A 19372-nucleotide genomic window follows, 5' to 3' on the forward strand; every position below is an offset into this window, starting at 1 on the left:
TTGTTCGTTTCATTTCAAATCCATTGTGGTGGTGTATAGAGCCAAAAATGTTAGAATTGTGTCGATGTCCCAATATTTATGGACCTGACTGTATGTACTCAGTACTTGGTTTGGGCCCCTTTTGCAGCAATTACTGCCTCAATGCGGCGTGGCATGGAAGCTATCAGCCTGTGGCACTGCTGAGGTGTTATGGAAGACCAGGATGCTTCAATAGCGGCCTTCAGCTCTTCTGCATTGTTTGGTCTCATGTCTCTCATCTTTCTCTTGGCAATGCCCCATAGATTCTCTATGGGGTTCAAGTCAGGCGAGTTTGCTGGCCAATCAAGCACAGTAATCCCACAGTCATTGAACCAGGTTTAGCTGCTTTTGGCAGTGTGGGCAGGTGCCAAGTCCTCAAAATGTAAAATTACCCATAAGCCACTAGGAGTATATAGTATATATAATAAAAAATGAGTTCTCAGGCTCCTCTTTACATCCTCATATATATGTATATTTGCAGTGACTAAATAAAATATGGTGCCGCGCCGTCCGTGTGAACAGGTGTCTAAATATAGAATATTAATGAATTGGTTTACTATCAATTCAATTTAGGTGAGTGGTTTACTATCTAGTGCAAAGTATCCAGATAATATGCATAGATTCCAGTCCTCAAATCAGTTGCACTGCATAATTAGAATAATGATCAGACGTAAATTTGACAGAGAGCAATAATAGATTCAAAATCCAAAGAAATGTGTGAAAATGTCCAACTAATAAGAAAGTCCAGCCAAGTTTAGAGTCCCATCATGAGAAAGACATACTCCAAATGAATTGCTTGTGAAGTACTCACACTTTGGACAGTCCGTAAGTGCGAGTGCTGGGCTGAAGAGCAAAGGATTGCCCTGGTGTAATTCTCTGTTGAGTGCTGAATGGGTTAATCACCTCTTCATTCCTGGATGTGCTGTTATGGGTGAATGCAAAGTATGGATCCTCCCTTCCTCAGGCTATATATTCCTTCTCCCTAATACTCCACGTGTGTGCCGGGAAGAAAAGAGAAAGGGATCGTGCCTTATCCTTGATTTAAACCAATCTTTATTTGTGCCTAGTATGCACTCACATATTTAAAAGACTTTAAGCGCTTTATGTAAAATTGCCAGTGAAGAGCGATGTGACCAGCCTGAGCGGCGTGTGGACACACACTGCCTATACTCGCCGTTACAAGGAGTCGGGTATGTGGAGACGTCATTGCCCCTCCCCAACGCGTTGCGCCACAGGGTCACGTGGCTTCATCCGGGGGATGTGATAGGTGCCAAGTCCTGCTGGAAAATGAAGTCAGCATCCCAATAAAGCTCGTCTGCGGAAGAAAGCATGAAGTGCTCCAAAATCTCCTTGTAGATGGCTGCGTTGACCCTGGACTTAATGAAGCACAGTGGACCAACACCAGCAGATGACATGGCTCCCCAAATCAACACAGACTGTGGAAACTTCACACTGGACTTCAAGCATCTTGCAGTGTGTGCCTCTCCATTCTTCCTCCATACTCTGGGTCCTTGGGCCTCTCCATTCTTCCTCCATACTCGGGGTCCTTGGGCCTCTCCATTCTTCCTCCATACTCGGGGTCCTTGGGCCTCTCCATTCTTCCTCCATACTCGGGGTTCTTGGTTTCCAAATGAGATGCAAAAGTTACTCTCATCAGAAAAGAAGACTTTGGACCACTGAGCAACAGACCAGGTCTGTTTTTCTTTAGCCCAGGTAAAGACGCTTCTGACGTTGTTTGTTGTTCAGGAGTGTCTTGACAAGAGGAATACGACATTTGAAGCCCATGTCCAGGATCCATCTGTGTGTGGTGGCTCTTGATGCACTGACTCCAGCCTCAGTCCACTCCTTGTGAAAGTCTCCAACACTTTTGAATGGCCTTTTCCTGACAATCCTCTCCAGGCTGCGGTCATCCCTGCTACTTGTGCACCTTTTTCTTCCACTCTTTTCCCTTCCACATAACTTTCTATTAATGTGCTTTGATACAGCACTTTGGGAACATCCAACTTCTTTTGCAATTCCCTTTTGAGGCTTTCCCTCCTTATGGAGGGTGTCAATGATGGTTTTCTGCACAACTGTCAGGTCAGCAGTCTTTCCCATGATTGTGATTCCTACTGAACCAGACTGAGAGACCATTTAAAGGCTCAGGAACCCTTTGCAGGTGTTATGGCTTAATTAGCTGATTAGAGTGGGACACTTTGAGCTGAGAATATTGCAACTTTTTACAATATTCTCATTTTCTGAGATTGTGGATTTGGGGTTTTCATGAGCTGTAAGCCATAATCATCACAATGATGACAAATCACGGCTTGAACTATCTTGCTTTTCATGTAATGAGTCTATCTCATATATTAGTTTCACCTTTTAAGCTGCATTACTGAAATAAATGAACTTTTGCACGATATTCTAATTTTTGGAATTTCACCTGTAGCTATTCTAATTGGTGGCCTTAACACAGCCGACCACAATATACGTTAACATGTTGTGTTAATGAAATATGTAGTCTAAATAGGCCCCAATTTGAAATGTGGATTGCTGAAGATTAAAGTGGTAGTAAACCTTTACATATACCCAGTGAAGTGACTGGCGTCTGGTGATATACAGAGATGAGACAAATCCTCCTACATAAGTTGTACCTGTTTATCTTCAGGCAGTATTCTCTTTTCTATAGTCAGAAAAAATATGTCAGAAGTGACTTGTTCAGATAGCAGAGGAACAGGGCAGCAGAGAAAAAAAAGAAGAGAGAGGGGAGAAGAAAGAGAGAAAGAGAGGGGAGAAGAAAGAGAGAAAGAGAGGGGAGAAGAAAGAGAGAAAGAGAGGGGAGAAGAAAGAGAGAAAGAGAGGGGAGAGAAAGAGAGGGGAGAAGAAAGAGAGAAAGAGAGGGGAGAAGAAAGTGAGAAAGAGAGGGGAGAAGAAAGTGAGAAAGAGAGGGGAGAAGAAAGTGAGAAAGAGAGGGGAGAAGAAAGAGAGGGGAGAAGAAAGAGAGGGGAGAAGAAAGAGAGGGGAGAAGAAAGTGAGAAAGAGAGGGGAGAAGAAAGAGAGGGGAGAAGAAAGTGAGAAAGAGAGGGGAGGAAAAGAGAGAAAGGGAGAGAAAAAGAGAGAAAGAGGAGAGAAAAAGAGAGAAAGAGGAGAGAAAAAGAGAGGGGAGAGAGGGGAGAAAAAGAGAGGGGAGAGAGAGGGGAGAAAAAGAGAGGGGAGAGAGAGGGGAGAAAAAGAGAGGGGGAGAGAGAGGGAGAAAAAGAGAGGGGAGAGAGGGGAGAAAAAGAGAGGGGAGAGAGGGGAGAAAAAGAGAGGGGAGAAAAAAAGAGGGGAGAGAGGGGAGAAAAAGAGAAAAAGAGAGAAAGAGAGGGGAGAGAAAGAGAGGGGAGAAAAAGAGAGGGGAGAAAAAGAGAGGGGAGAAAAAGAGAGGGGAGAAAAAGAGAGGGGAGAAAAAGAGAGGGGAGAGAGGGGAGAAAAAGAGAGGGGAGAAAAAAAGAGGGGAGAGAGGGGAGAAAAAGAGAAAAAGAGAGAAAGAGAGGGGAGAGAAAGAGAGGGGAGAAAAAGAGAGGGGAGAAAAAGAGAGGGGAGAAAAAGAGAGGGGAGAAAAAGAGAGGGGAGAAAAAGAGAGGGGAGAAAGAGAGAAAGAGAGAGAGAGAAAAAAGAAAGAGAAAGAAAGAAAGAGAAAGAAAGAAAGAAAGAAAGAAAGAAAGAGAAAGAAAGAAAAAGAGAGAGAGAGAGAGAGAAAGAAGAAAAAAAAGACAGACAGAAAGAAAGAAAAAAAGAAAGATAAAGAAAAAAATACAAAAAAAAGAAAAAAGGGGAGAAGAAAGAAAGAAGAAAAAGAAAAGAAAAATACATACACACGGGGTCGACACACACAGGGGGTTGATTTACTAAATCTGGAGTAGCTGTGCATAGAAGCCAATCAGCTTCCAGATTTTATTGTCAAAACTTAATTGAACAATCTGAAGTTAGAAGCTGATTGGCTGCCACGCACAGCTGCCTCTGATTCGGAGTGCTGCAGTTATAGTAAATCTCCCGCACGATGTTTCTAGCAGTACATACAATAGTGAGGCACTGGCAGCACAGTACACCACACAATCTGATGACAATAGACAGACAGATAATCAGTATCTATAAATACACGGGATGTCTGTTGAACGGTTTATTAATGGTCACCGATACGGCATTCTATGTCTTCCCAGCCCCCATACGCCATGCCTATAAATACATCCCCGGGATTCTGCCTGGCTGGGTAGCAGCTGAGTTCAGCAATTAACAAATTAGCATGTTGGCAGATAGCGCGCGGCGCTGGGCTCTTGGTCAGAACGAGAAGGAGTCTTTCCTGGATGAGCGGCAGACTTTGGAAAGATTTCTCGCCGTCATAAGGAAAGTTCGCGTTTATTTAATACAATCGAGAGATTGTTGGAGGGATTTGGTCTACCTCCTGATACAACACTGCTACATTTTCAGCATGTTTAGAATCGGAGAGTACCTAATGGGATCCAAACATGACAACTGCTCATACACCCGCTCACTGCTGGTGCAAATTAGGAAGAGGCAGTATACACTCTGCATTAAAGGGGACCTGTCAAAAAGTGCTGAACCCAATGTACATATGTTAGGGCTGGAACAAAGTACCACCTTTATTTCACAGTATATTTAGTCCCAAAACCAGACAAGCTCTCCACTTGGTATCTAAAAAAGCTACATGAGCCTTTCTATTAGCCATTGGACAATAAGGAGCAAACAGAACGGCATGTTTAAAGTTTGCAAAGGACTACCTTGATGTGAAAAAGTTTCTGGAACACATTCGGTGGGCAAAAAAGTCAATATTATTGGTGGAAACACACAACACTCTGAGAAAGAGAATTCGGGCCTACCAATAATACTTTATCCGAACTGTGAAACATGGTGAAGGAAACATCATGGTTTTGGGTCTGCTTTGATGTCTCAATTTCTGGTGAAGGAAACATCATGGTTTTGGGTCTGCTTTGATATCTCAATGTCTGGTGAAGGAAACATCATGATTTTGGGTTTGCATTGATGTCTCAATGTCTGGTGAAGGAAACATGATTTTGGGTCTGCTTTGATGTCTCAATGTCTGGTGAAGGAAACATCATGGTTTTGGGTCCGCTTTGATGTCTCAATGTCTGGTGAAGGAAACGTCATGGTTTTGGGTCTGCTTTGATGTCTCAAAGTCTGGTGAAGGAAACGTCATGGTTTTGGGTCTGCTTTGATGTCTCAATGTCTGGTGAAGGAAACATGATTTTGGGTCTGCTTTGATGTCTCAATGTCTGGTGAAGGAAACATCATGGTTTTGGGTCTGCTTTGATATCTCAATGTCTGGTGAAGGAAACATCATGATTTTGGGTTTGCATTGATGTCTCAATGTCTGGTGAAGGAAACATGATTTTGGGTCTGCTTTGATGTCTCAATGTCTGGTGAAGGAAACATGATTTTGGGTCTGCTTTGATGTCTCAATGTCTGGTGAAGGAAACATCATGGTTTTGGGTCTGCTTTGATGTCTCAATGTCTGGTGAAGGAAACGTCATGGTTTTGGGTCTGCTTTGATGTCTCAATGTCTGGTGAAGGAAACGTCATGGTTTTGGGTCTGCTTTGATGTCTCAATGTCTGGTGAAGGAAACATGATTTTGGGTCTGCTTTGATGTCTCAATGTCTGGTGAAGGAAACATGGTTTTGGGTCTGCTTTGATGTCTCTATGTCTGGTGAAGGAAACATCATGGTTTTGGGTCTGCTTTGATGTCTCAATGTCTGGTGAAGGAAACATCATGGTTTTGGGTCTGCTTTGATGTCTCTATGTCTGGTGAAGGAAACATCATGGTTTAGGGTCTGCTTTGATGTCTCAATGTCTGGACAATAAATTTTCAAGCTGTATAAAAAAAAATACAGAATTTTAGGGTAGAAGTTTAACCTCAGTTTAACTTCTTGCCAATCGCCGAACGCATATGTACAGCAGCAGGGCATAATGAGAGTATAAAAAGTTACACTCCATTCAAACCTCCGCATTGTAGTGCGGTGACCTGCGGTGCCATCCAATGTGCAGCAGGAAAATGCAGATTTTGTAGTGTGAATAGGACACAGAAATGGTTTTTGATGTGACCTTGCAGTGACTAGCACTGTTCAGATGCAGAAAACCGCCAGTCTCCATACATAGTGTGAACTGACCCTGACTCAAAATCTATTTAAAAAACTACCTGTCTATTGAAAAGACTTATTCACATCACGTCAGTTGAGCTGCACGGATTTCCATATAGAAAACAAGTGTTTTCCATGTACAGCATGTCTCACTGTACCCTGACAACGATTCTACGTGCATTTGCTGCAGAACAAACAGTGTTGTCACCCTCTAAAAAGGAAGTGGAAAGAAAACAGATCTACTGGCAGGATCAATAAGTAATAAAACCAAGTAAGCGGGAGCAGGGTACAGATTAAAATGAATAAAACAACAGCAGACAATACAAGCCTCCGTGTTTGTTACGGTAAGACACATCAAGGGTTTGTTCATATGAGTACAGAAGCGTGTACAGCATGCAAGAGCCGTTTGTTGCGTCTAGAGCAGTGTATAACTGTGTTCAGGCAGTCTGTGTTAGGCTAGGTTCACACCTATGCAGTTTGCGTTTGATCGGTCTCTGCAGTGCGCTTTGCGTTTGGGTTTTTGCACATACGCTTCTGATGAATTTTGCTTTTTTTTTTTTTTTTTGCTTGTTGCTAGGCAGATGTAAAATCCAAAAGTCAAAAACGCAGCAAAAACGCACTACATGCTTTTCTGCAGCGTTTCCATTGCAGTCTATAGAACCAAAAACGCGACTTTTTGCGTTTAAAAAAAAGTCCCTGGCCCTTTTGAAAAAAAAAAGCACCAGGTAAAAACGTGCAGATATGAACGTGTCCCATAGGAAATCATGTTCAATGGACTGTAGTGCGTTTCTGCAAAACGCTTAGGTGTGAACCTGGGGTTAGTCAATGAAGTCACAATGGCTGTATGGACTCGCCCACACATCGAAGCTTGACAGGTGTGCAGGGACGAGTGCACCAACCTGAACAGACATTGTGCATACCGGGCGACCCACCGGTTCCTGTACAGCAGGGGTCAGCAACCAGTAGGTCTTCGTCTACCAGTAGATCTTGGCCAGGTGCCTGGTAGATCGCGGTCTGGGCTTGCTGACCCATCATCCCAGAGCATCAGAGTGCAATGCGGAGGGACTACTTGTAAAGTTGGAGGTGTAGTAGAGAACGAGAGCCAGATACGTTGAGGTCTCCTCTGTAGAGCCAGCTCCTACGTCGTGTCATGGTTGGTGTGTGTAGTAGACCTGCTACAGCATGTGTACATTTCTGACTGATGTCTCAGAAGCTAAAGGGAATAGGGTTTGGGGGGTGCAATAAAACTGTGACTCAACCGCAGGGTTTTACCACGCCCAACTTTACATGTGAACGAGCCCAAAGAGTGCCGCTGCCGGATGCAACTATGGGCTCATTCACAGACACTGCTGCTCCTCTGCATAGTGATCCAAATGTTTGACGGGTGGTCAGAAGGCGATGTGTTGCCTCCTCACCACCTGATTTAATTTCATGATTGCCATGCAATGCAGGCCGTTGTGACCCGGTAGTACACCAATTGGAGGTTTTAATCAGGTGTGAGGAGATGACACTGTGCCTGGGGATCTTTGACTTCTCCCAGGTTGTTCAGGTAGATCTCCACCTCTTTAAGGTTGCCTACCCCTGCTGTACAGTATGCATGCCAAGTGACTCAGATGGACGAGTCCCCAGCGCTGTATAGCCTGCATGGGAGAATCTATCAGTGTATGGCCAGCCTTACAAAGCATTATTTTACAACCCACGGTACTCAGACGCAAGAAGATTTTCACAATACTAAAGCACCACTCTAGAATTTTCTTTTAAGTGAATTACGTGATAAAATGTCACACACACTGTGCTTGTTTACAGGAGTAGAACAAGTCCTGGCATCGATGGGTGTAAGCAGTGATTTAGGCTTGGCAGTCAATGGAAAAAAAAAATAAAAATGCATAAAGCCTGTGAACAGTAGGAGCAGAAATAGTGGCCCATCATTGGGTGTCAGTGGGAGGAATAGGGGCCCGTCGTTGGGTGTCAGTGGGAGGAATAGGGGCCCGTCGTTGGGTGTCAGTGGGAGGAATAGGGGCCCGTCGTTGGGTGTCAGTGGGAGGAATAGGGGCCCGTCGTTGGGTGTCAGTGGGAGGAATAGGGGCCCGTCGTTGGGTGTCAGTGGGAGGAATAGGGGCCCGTCGTTGGGTGTCAGTGGGAGGAATAGGGGCCCGTCGTTGGGTGTCAGTGGGAGGAATAGGGGCCCGTCGTTGGGTGTCAGTGGGAGGAATAGGGGCCCGTCGTTGGGTGTCAGTGGGAGGAATAGGGGCCCGTCGTTGGGTGTCAGTGGGAGGAATAGGGGCCCGTCGTTGGGTGTCAGTGGGAGGAATAGGGGCCCGTCGTTGGGTGTCAGTGGGAGGAATAGGGGCCCGTCGTTGGGTGTCAGTGGGAGGAATAGGGGCCCGTCGTTGGGTGTCAGTGGGAGGAATAGGGGCCCGTCGTTGGGTGTCAGTGGGAGGAATAGTGGCCCGTCGTTGGGTGTCAGTGGGAGGAATAGTGGCCCGTCGTTGGGTGTCAGTGGGAGGAATAGTGGTCCATCGTTGGGTTTCAGTGGGAGGAATAGTGCCTCATCATTGGGAGTCAGTGGGAGGAATAGTGCCCCATCATTGGTGTCCGTGGGAGGAATAGTGCCCCATCATTGGTGTCAGTGGAAGGAAAAGTGCCCCATCATTGGTATCAGTGGGAGATATAGTGGCCCATCATTGATATCAGCGGTGGGAATAGTGCCCTATCATAGGAATCAGTGGGAGGAATAGTGTCCCATCAATGATGTTATTGAGAGGAAAAGTGGTATCATTGCAAAAGAACAGTGTCCCCTTGTTGAATCAGTGGGAATAATAGTACCCCAGGGGCCACATAAAGGCAAGTAAAGGGCTGCCCATGGCCCATAGTTTAGAGACCGCTGCCACTGACCAGCAATGTACCAGGCCCCATTCCTCACTGATCTGTAAGTGTAAAGAGCATTCTTCCCACTGACCACCACTGGAAGGAAAGACAGTGGGGGTAAATCAGAGGACAGGGTCACAAAGAATTGGTTTTATCCATAATATACTCTACAGTAGACGTATGGTTATACGAAACGTGTCTAGGAGGAGCCCTTACACGCCTTGACGTCACGCCGCCAATCAGTAATCACATGATCGGGACCTCGCAAAGAGGTCCCATACGATGAGCTGTGTTCCACTGTGTCCGGAGGACACAGCGGGCACCGGAACGTGGTGCTGCGCGCTCCCAGGGAGTGCGCACAAGCAGGGGGCGGGGAGGTACTTTATAAACAGCCACCTGTCCCTGCACTGCCACCGTCAGGCTGTTTATATACAACGGTTGGACGGGAGGTGGTTAAAGTACAGGCGTACCTCGGTTTACGAACGCCTTGGTTAATGTAATTTTCGGTTTACAAATGAAAATCCATTGAAAATAACGCCTCGGTTTACGAGTTTGTTTTGCAATACAAACGGATTAATTGGTTTTCAATGCATTTACAAATTTTTTTTTTAATCATGTCCCTGTACAGTATTTATGCCTTTAAAGTGCACTTTATAAAGAGTTTTGAACAGATAAGACTTTTTTTTTACTTTTTTCTGACCTCCGGAACGGATTAATTGATTTTCAATGCATTTACAAATTCATTTTTAATCATGTCCCTGTAAAGGATTTATACCTTATATAGTGCACTCAATAAAGAGTTTTCAACAGATAAAATACTTTTTCTTAACTTTTTTCTGACCTCCAAAATGGATCAATTGGTTTTCAATGCATTCCTATGGGAAACCGCGTTTTGGTTTACGAATTTTGCGCAATACGAAAAGTAAACCTTCACCTTGTAAACCGACCCATAAAAGAGAAATGAAGGGCAAAACATTGTGTGCATGCGTGTTTTTCGTTTTTTTATAAGTGATCACATGACCTCTGTGGGAATCCTGCTGACAGCTGAAACATGATACATGCTTTTCACTACTAAAATTCCGCATGACTTGATAAAATAACTCATGCGGTATTTTAGTAGCCTTTTTTAGTGGAATCAAATAGTTTTTTTTTTTTTTTTTAAATGCTATGCGGTATCCTACCACATACTCGGGTGTGGTAGGATACCACTTAGTGAATTGTGCCCTGGATATGGACCAGTCAAAAAAAAAAAAACGCTTCTAGACGCAAACTGAGTTTACAAGCGTCTACAAGTGTTTGGCGTTTGAAACGCCGGTAAAATCTACTCCTGAACGCAATTTTGCTGCGTTCAAAAAAACTACGATGTGTACATGGACACATAGGAAAACATTAGGGAGAGTTCAGGGGCTGCTGAAAAAAAAGCAGAAAAGCTCCTAAATGTGAGTTTATCAGCTGCAGTGTACATGAACCCTTAAAGTGCAGCACCTGCCAAAATGCGTTTTTTAGTTTTGGATGGGGGGGGGGGGGGTTAGAACCTCGGTGATCTGTATCATCGAGGAGATTCATGCTTGCTTTCTCACGGATACACAACAGCAAGGCGAAACTCCACCTTTGATAGTTGTCACCAGAGCCAGTGAGCTCATTGGCAGACTTCCCCTCGTCTCCTTATCCAGGGACAACTGTAGATTGGAATCACCTTTCTGATAACAGTCAAAAAATAAAATAAAAAATAAACATAGTAGGTTTCTCAAACTGGATCAAAGAGGGCAGTAAAAACTCGAGGTTCCAACACTTTCGCCTCTCTGTCCAAAGATTTAAAAAATGTTTTGGGAGGAGATAAACTTTAAGACAAGGATTCTTTATCAGTACTCACCTGTAGTAGGGTAAGCTGGCACCAAGATGTACAGTGCTGTGAAAAAGTATTTTCCCTCTTCCTGATTTTTGTTTTTACATATTTGTCACACTTAGATGTTTCAGATCATTCAACAAATTTTAATATTACACAAAAGTAACCCAAATACAAAATGCAGTTTTTAAATGATGATTTAATTTACGAGAAATAACAGTCCAAACCTGCCTGGTTCTATGTGAATTGCCCCCTAAACCTAATAACTGGTTGTGCCACCCTTGGCGATAACAACTGCAATCCAACGTTTGCAATTACTGGCAATGAGTCTTTCACATCGCTGTGGAGGAATTTTGGCTCAGTCTTCTTTGCAGAATTGTTTTGATTCAGCCACATTGGAGGGTTTTCCAGCATGAATGGCCTGTTTAAGGTCATGCCACAACACCTCAATTGGATTTAGGTCCGGACTTTGACTAGGACACTCCAAAACCTTAATTTTGGGTTTTTTTGAGCCATTCAGAGGTGGACTTGCTGGTGTGTTTTGGATCATTGTCCTGCTGCATAACCCAAGTGTGCTTGAGGTCAGGAAAAGATGGGCGGACATGTTCCTTCAGGATTTTCTGGTAGAGCGCAGTCATCCAGGTCCTGAAGCTACAAAGCATCCCCAGACCATCACACTACCACCGCCATGTTTGACTGTTGGTATGATGTTCTTTTTATGAAATGCTGTGTTAGTTTTACACTAGATGTAACGGGAGGCACACCTTCCAGAAAGTTCAACTTTTGTCTCACCAGTCCACAGAATATTTGCCCAAAAATCTTGAGGATAATCAAGATGTTTTTTGGCAAATGTGAGACGAGCCTGTGTGTTTTTTTTGTCAGCAGTGGCTTTCACCGTGGAACTCTCCCATGGATGCCATTATTGCCCAGTCTTTTTGTTGAATCATGAACACTGACCTTAACTGAGGAAAGTGAGGCCTGCAGTTCTTTAGATGTTGTTCTGGGTTCTTTAGGATGTCCTGGATGAGTCGTCGTTGTGCTCTTGGAATAATTTTGGTAGGCCAGCCACTCCTGGGAAGGTTCACGACTGTTCCAAGTTTTCTCCATTTATGGATAATGGCTCTCACTGTGGATCGCTGGAGTCCCAAAGCCTTAAAAATGACTTTGTAACCCTTTCCAGGCGGATACACGTCAGTTACTTTGTTCCTCATCTTTTCTTGAATTTCTTTAGATTGCGGCACAATGTGTTGCTTTTTGAGATCTTTTAGCATGCTTCACTTTGTCAGACAGCATCTATTTAAGTGATCTTGATTTAATAGGACTGGCAGTAATCAGGCCCGGGTGTGGCAAGTGAAATTTAACTCAGCTTTCCAAAAAATGTGGTTAATCACAGTTCATGCATGATTTAGCGAAGGAAGGGGGGAGGGGTCCAATTACTTTTTTAAATATGGCCAGGCAAGTTTAGACAGCTTTTTTCCCTTTATAAACAAATTAATTTAAAAACTGCATTTTGTATTTACTTGGGTTATCTTAGTGTAATATTAAAATTTGTTTGATGATCTGAATCATTTAAGTGTGACAAATACGCAAAAAAAAAAAAAAAAATCGAAAATACTTTTCCACAGTTCTGTAACTGTAAATGCCTATGTGCAATTCTTTAATATTCATCCAGTCTATAGGCCAGTGAGAGACCTGAAATACACATGTATTGGTGTTCCGCAACTACCTACTTCAACTGAAAAGTCTACCCTTCTCTCATGTTTCACCAGTGGTCAGTGACACCATACATCAACAGAAAGAAGGAACAACCACCAGGTTCCTGCATGATGTCAGTATTTGTGTAACAGATGCCCCCAGCTTTTGGGGTTCCAGAGGACCCCTAGAAGTTTGTTAAAGATATGTAAGTGTAATGGTGCTAGTTTTATGTGTTACAGGTCAGTACACTTAAACTTGTTTATTATCCACAAGAAGCTGCTTATTATCCACAGGGATGCTGCTTTGAAGCACATCTGACAAATAAGTAACAGACAATAAACTGGTTTACAGCTCCACAAACTGGTATTTTATAGCCTTCTATAAAGTCTATGCTGTACAGAGGACAACCGGAGAGAAAAAAAACTATCTCAAGAAAGAAAGTTCTATGGCAGGGGTGGGCAAACTTTTTGACTTGAGGGCCGCAATGGGCTCATATATTGGACCCGGGGGCCGGACCAAGAGTAGATGAATGATGTGTATGTGTCATCCATAGTAAGTATAGTAATATTCCCCCATAGTAAGCATAGTAATTAATCCCCCATAGTAATTCATCCCCCATAGTAATTCATCCCCCATATAGTAATTCATCCCCCATATAGTAATTCATCCCCCATAGTAATTTATCCCCCATATAGTAATTCATCCCCCATATAGTAATTCATCCCCCATATAGTAATTCATCCCCCCTATAGTAATTCATCCCCCCTATAGTAATTCATCCCCCATATAGTAATTCATCCCCCCTATAGTAATTCATTCCCCATATTAATTCATCCCCCATATTAAGTCCCCAAGTCCCCCTTGTGTCAATTCACTTACCTTTGCTCCGCGTGTTCCTCTCGCCGTGTTCCCACGCCGTTCCGGTGTAGCGTCAAAATCTGTCTCCTATGAGGATCTGTCCCCCTCGACGTATCTGCCAGTTTCAGGCATTAGCAGCCGATCCGCGATCTCCGGCACATGCGCAGATATGTCGAGGGGGACAGATCCTCATAGGAGACAGATTTTCATGCTACACCGGTCTTCAGGGCGGACTGTGAGAGGAGCCTAGCGGGAGCCTAGCTCCGCGGGCCGGATTAAAAGGTCCGCCGGGCCGTATACGGCCCGCGGGCCATAGTTTGCCCATTGCTGTTCTAAGGCCTTTGGAACTAGAAGTGCCTGGAGGAAGATCTGTCTGAAATACAGCGAATGGTAGCCAAAGGCAACTCCAAGAGACAACACACCTTCACTCATGAGCTCAACAATTTCTGGTTATTCCAAGTAGTGAGACTTAAAGGATCAACCCTCTCCCCCGCCCCAGAAGTGGGGTTTCAGTATTGGACAGTGTCTGGTGGACTGGGTCACCTACTGACTTCTAACATCTCTTGGTGGAAACCAGTAGCAAGATCTCAAGGCCATAACTCCTGTCCACTCTACAGGACACATGCCAGTTACATAGGATAAATATACCTGTATAGGACATAGACCACCTCTATGGGATGTACACTGCTCAAAACAATGAAAGGAACACCTTGAAAACACATAAGATCTCAATGTGGAAAACCTCATGCTGGATATCTATACTGATATGGACTGGGTAATGTGTTAGGAACAGAAGGGTGCCACATCATTGGATAGAAATGAAAATGATCGACCTACAGAGGACTTAATTCAAAGACACCCCAAAAATCAAAGTGAAAACATAATACAGCAGGCGAGTCCATTTTGCTCCAATGTCATTGCAGCAACTCAGAATGGTCCTCAGTAGTTTGTATGGCCCCCACGTGCTTGTATGCATGCCTGACAACGTTGGGGCATGCTCCTAATGAGACCACGGATGGTGTCCTGGGGTATTTCCTCCCAGATCTGGACCAGGGCATCACTGAGTTCCTGGACAGTCTAAGATGCAACCTGGTGGAGTCCGATGGACCAAAACATGATATCCCAGAGGTGTTCTATTGGATTTAGGTCAGGCGAGCGTGGGGGCCATTCAATGGTATCAATTCCTTCATCCTACAGGAACTGCCTGCATACTCTCACCACATGAGGCCGGGCATTGTCGTGCACCAGGAAGAACCCGGGACCCACTGCACTAATGTAGGGTCTGACAATGGGTCCAAGGATTTCATCCCGTTACCTAATGGCAGTCAGGGTGCCATTGTCTAGCCCAGTGTTTCTCAACCTTTTATCAGTCAAGGCACCCTTTAAAATTATGGACAGTCTTGAGGCACCCCATTCTAAAATGTGAAAAACTATTCTAATAGTTGTATATAATGCAGCGACATCCACACATGTAGGACACCCAACATTAGAGGTGATTTATTCTTCTAAAACAAATACACTTTTGCACACTGGTACTATTATTCCACTGTTTCTCTCTTTTTCCCGATTTTATCCATCACTGAGCTAATGTGACCCCAACACTGATGGAGAGAGGCAGGGGAGGGTCAAACTAGGATGCTGTGCAGGCAGCAGACATCCTCCTTATCAACTGATGAGGTCATTGGTTGTCAGGACGCCGGTGGCTAGAAGATCATAATAGTGTACAATGAAAACACGTGGCTCTGTGTAACTAAAAGGCAGGCTTGTTCCACCCGCTGGCTTGTATACAAGTTTTGAGCAATTTTTAGACATTTTGACAAGGCACCCCTGAAGAAACCTCAAGGCACCATAGTTGAGAAAAGCTGGTCTAGCCTGTAGAGGTCTGTGCGTCCCTCCATGGATATGCCTCCCCAGACCATCACTGATCCACCACCAAAATGGTCATGCTGAACGATGTTACAGGCAGCATAACGATCTCCACGGCTTCTCCAGACCCTTTCATGTCTGTCACATGTGCTCAGGGGGAACCTGCTCTCATCTGTGAAAAGCACAGGGTGCCAGTGGTGGACCTGCCAATTCTGGTGTTCAATGGCAAATGCCAATTTAGCGCTATGGTGCCGGGCAGTGAGCACAGGGCCCACTAGAGAACGTCGGGCCCTCAGGCCACCCTCATGAAGTCTGTTTCTGATTGGTCAGAGACATTCACACCAGTGGCCTGCTGGAGGTCATTCTGTAGGGCTCTGGCAGTGCTCATCCTGTTCCTCCTTACACAAAGGAGCAGATACCGGTCCTGCTGATGGGTTAAGGACCTTCTACAGCCCTGTCCAGCTCTCCTAGAGTAACTGCCTGTCTCCAGGAATCTCCTCCATGCTCTTGAGACTGTGCTGGGTGACACAGCAAACCTTCTGGCAATGGCACATATTAGAGGAGTTGGACTGCCTGTGCAACCTCTGTAGGGTCCAGGTATGGCCTCATGCTACCAGTAGTGACACTGACCCTAGCCAGATGCAAAACTAGTGAAAAACAGTCAGAAAAGAAAAGTATGTAAAAAAATGTCAGTGGCCTCCACCTCTAAAACCATTCCTGTTTTGGGGGTCGTCTCATTGTTGCCCATCTAGTGCACCTATTGTTAATTTCATTAACACCAAAGCAACTGAAACTGATTAACAACCCCCTCTGCTACTTCAGGTGTCCCATCGCCTCCATAGCCACAGGTGTATAAAATCAAGCCCCTAGGCATGCAGACTGCTTCTACAATCATTTGTGAAAGAATGGGTCGCACTCAGGAGCTCAATGACTCCAAGCGTGGTCCCGTGATAGGTGGCCACCTGTGCAATAAGTCCATCCGTAACATTTCCTGGCTACTAAATATTCCACACTAAACTGTTAGTGGGATTATAACAAAGTGGAAGCAACTGGGAACAACAGAAACTCAGCCACCAAGTGGTAGGCCACGTCACATGACAGAGCGGGGTCAGCGCATGCTGAAGCGCACAGTGCGCAGAAATCACCAACCGTCTGCAGAGTCAATAGTCATGTGGTCTTCAGATTAGCACAATAACAGTGTGTAGAGAGCTCCATGGAATGGGTTTCCATGGCCGAGCAGCTGCATCCAAGCCTTACATCACCAAGTGCAATGCAAAGCATCAGATGCCATGGTGTAAAGCACACCGCCACTGGACTCTAGAGCAGTGGAGACGTGTCCTCTGGAGTGACCAATCACGCTTCCCCATCTGGCAATCCGATGGACGTGTCTGGGTTTGGCGGTGGCCAGGAGAACGGTACTTGCCTGACTGCATTGTGCCAAGTGTAAAGTTTGGTGGAGGGGGGGATTATGGTGTGGGGTTGTTTTTCAGGGGTTGGGTTTGGCCCCCTAGTTCCAGTGAAGGGAACTCTTAAGGCGTCAGCATACCAAGACATTTTGGACAATTTCATGCTCCCAACTTTGTGGGAAGATTTTGGGGATGGCCCCTTCCTGTTCCAACATGACTGCACTCCAGTGCACAAAGCAAGGTCCATAAAGACATGGATGAGTGAGTTTGGGGTGGAGGAACTTGACTGGCCTGCACAGAGTCCTGACCTCAACCCCATAGAACACCTTTGAGATGAATTTCTATGTGCTTCTGGAAGAATAGTCAAACATTCCCAGAAGAGTTGAAGCTGTTATAGCTGCAAAGGGTGGGGCCAACTCAACATTGAACCCTACGGACTGAGACTGGGAGGCCATTACAGTTCATGTGCGTGGAAAGGCAGAAGGCCCAATACTTTTGGCAATATAGTGTATATAGAACACAGATCTCCCCCGTAGGATGTATATACACCTCTATAGGACGCAGATCTCCTCCGTAGGATGTATATACACCTCTATAGGACGCAGATCTCCCCCGTAGGATGTATATACACCTCTATAGGACACAGATCTCCCCTGTAGGATGTATATACCCCTCTATAGGACACAGATTTCCCCCGTAGGATGTATATACACCTCTATAGGACGCAGATCTCCCCCGTAGGACGTATATACACCTCTATAGGACGCAGATCTCCCCCGTAGGACGTATATACACCTCTATAGGACGCAGATCTCCCCCATAGAACATATATACACCCCTCTATAGGACGCAGATCTCCCCCGTAGGATGTATATACACCTCTATAGGACGCAGATTTCCCCCGTAGGATGTATATACCCCTCTATAGGACGCAGATCTCCCCTGTAGGATGTATATACACCTCTATAGGATTCAGATCTCCCCTGTAGGACGTATATACACCTCTATGGGACGCAGATCTCCTCTGTAGGATGTATATACACCTCTATAGGACTCAGATCTCCTCCGTAGGATGTATATACACCTCTATAGGACGCAGAACTCCCCTGCAGGATGTATATACACCTCTATAGGACTCAGATCTAATCCGTAGGATGTATATACACCACTATAGGACGTAGATCTCCCCTGTAGGATGTATATACACCTCTATAGGACGTAGATCTCCCCTGTAGGACGTATATACACCTCTATAGGACTCAGATCTCCCCTGCAGAATGTATATACACCTCTATAGGACTCAGATCTCCCCTGCAGGATGTATATACACCTCTATGGGACGCAGATCTCCTCCGTAGGATGTATATACACCTCTATAGGACTCAGATCTCCTCCGTAGGATGTATATACACCTCTATAGGACTCAGATCTCCCCTGCAGGATGTATATACACCTCTATAGGACGTAGATCTCCTCTGCAGGATGTATATACACCTCTATAGGACTCAGATCTCCCCTGCAGGATGTATATACACCTCTATGGGACGCAGATCTCCCCTGCAGGATGTATATACACCTCTATGGGACGCAGATCTCCCCCGTAGGATGTATATACACCTCTATGGGACGCAGATCTCCCCCGTAGGATGTATATACACCTCTATGGGACGCAGATCTCCCCCGTAGGATGTATATACACCTCTATAGGACTCAGATCTCCCCTGCAGGATGTATATACACCTCTATGGGACGCAGATCTCCCCCGTAGGATGTATATACACCTCTATAGGACACAGATCTCCCCCGTAGGACGTATATACACCTCTAAAGCACTCAGTGACATTTCCACGCCTCCCTCAATCAAATCCCGCCCACACCAGTCTCAGTCCTCCAATCCTCACTCGCCCTTGGGCCACTGTGTTTCCGCCCACCCGATGACTGACACCGCATCCAGCCAATGAGAGAAGAAAGATCGAGGCGCTGGGGCGGAGCCGGCCGGAACAACACAGGCACGCGCCTCACTACCGGCGCGCCCCCGTCACCAAAGTGAGAGCGGTGCCCCCCGGTCGCTCACCTGCTCGAAGCGAGGTCTCCCCAGCAGGAACGGAGGCTCGTCCGCCATGTCCCTGCCCGTCCTCGCAGCGGGGGGTGCCGGGAGCTGTAGTCCTGGCGGGGAGGCGCCTCCTGCACTCATCCCCCGGCTGCCGATGCCGCCGCCGCTGCTGATACTGCCAAGGGGACAAGCCCCGCCCCCACCTCTGCTGCTGTATGACAGGTTCCTCCCTCTGCCACTACAGCCCGCTGCTAGGTGACTGACCACGCCCTCCTCCTCACACTGCGCCGCCGCTGTGTTTCTGTACACGCCCCTTAATGGTATAGATGTTCACCTGGTCACTCCCCAATTCGCCTCTGCTTTAGTATGAATGGCTCGCTGGCGGCAAGTTACCGCCCCTCACGTCCCTGGGTACGCGGAGAATGCTGGGAGTTCGCTGTGAGGCTGTGCCTGGTGTCTCCTCACATCCGGGGCACTGCGCTCCTGCTGTTGCCAATAGCAACCACTCAGATTTTTTTTAATTAAAGTGGACCTGTCATTTCTTAAATATTTTTCTGCTTTCTCAAATCCATGATGAAATCAGCTTTATTTTGCAGGAAAATGACTTGAAACCCCCAAAATTCACTT

At 45.6% G+C, this 19372-nt stretch overlaps 1 protein-coding gene across 1 annotated transcript in view; it reads right to left on the minus strand.

Moving 5' to 3' along the window:
- SFXN5 (sideroflexin 5) overlaps positions 1-19026 on the minus strand; it is a 444072-nt gene extending 425046 nt beyond the window's left edge. Inside the window, exon 1 of the mRNA XM_089661198.1 lies at positions 18767-19026. Coding sequence (XP_089517324.1) covers positions 18767-18886 — 120 coding nt within the window. The 5' untranslated portion in view covers positions 18887-19026. The remainder of the gene's footprint in view (positions 1-18766) is intronic.
- Positions 19027-19372: the final 346 nt, after the last annotated feature.

Source organism: Staurois parvus, unplaced genomic scaffold (genome assembly GCF_062004578.1).
Source record: "Staurois parvus isolate SC_StPar_1 unplaced genomic scaffold, SC_StPar_1.0 ptg001325l, whole genome shotgun sequence".
Lineage (NCBI taxonomy): Eukaryota > Metazoa > Chordata > Amphibia > Anura > Ranidae > Staurois > Staurois parvus.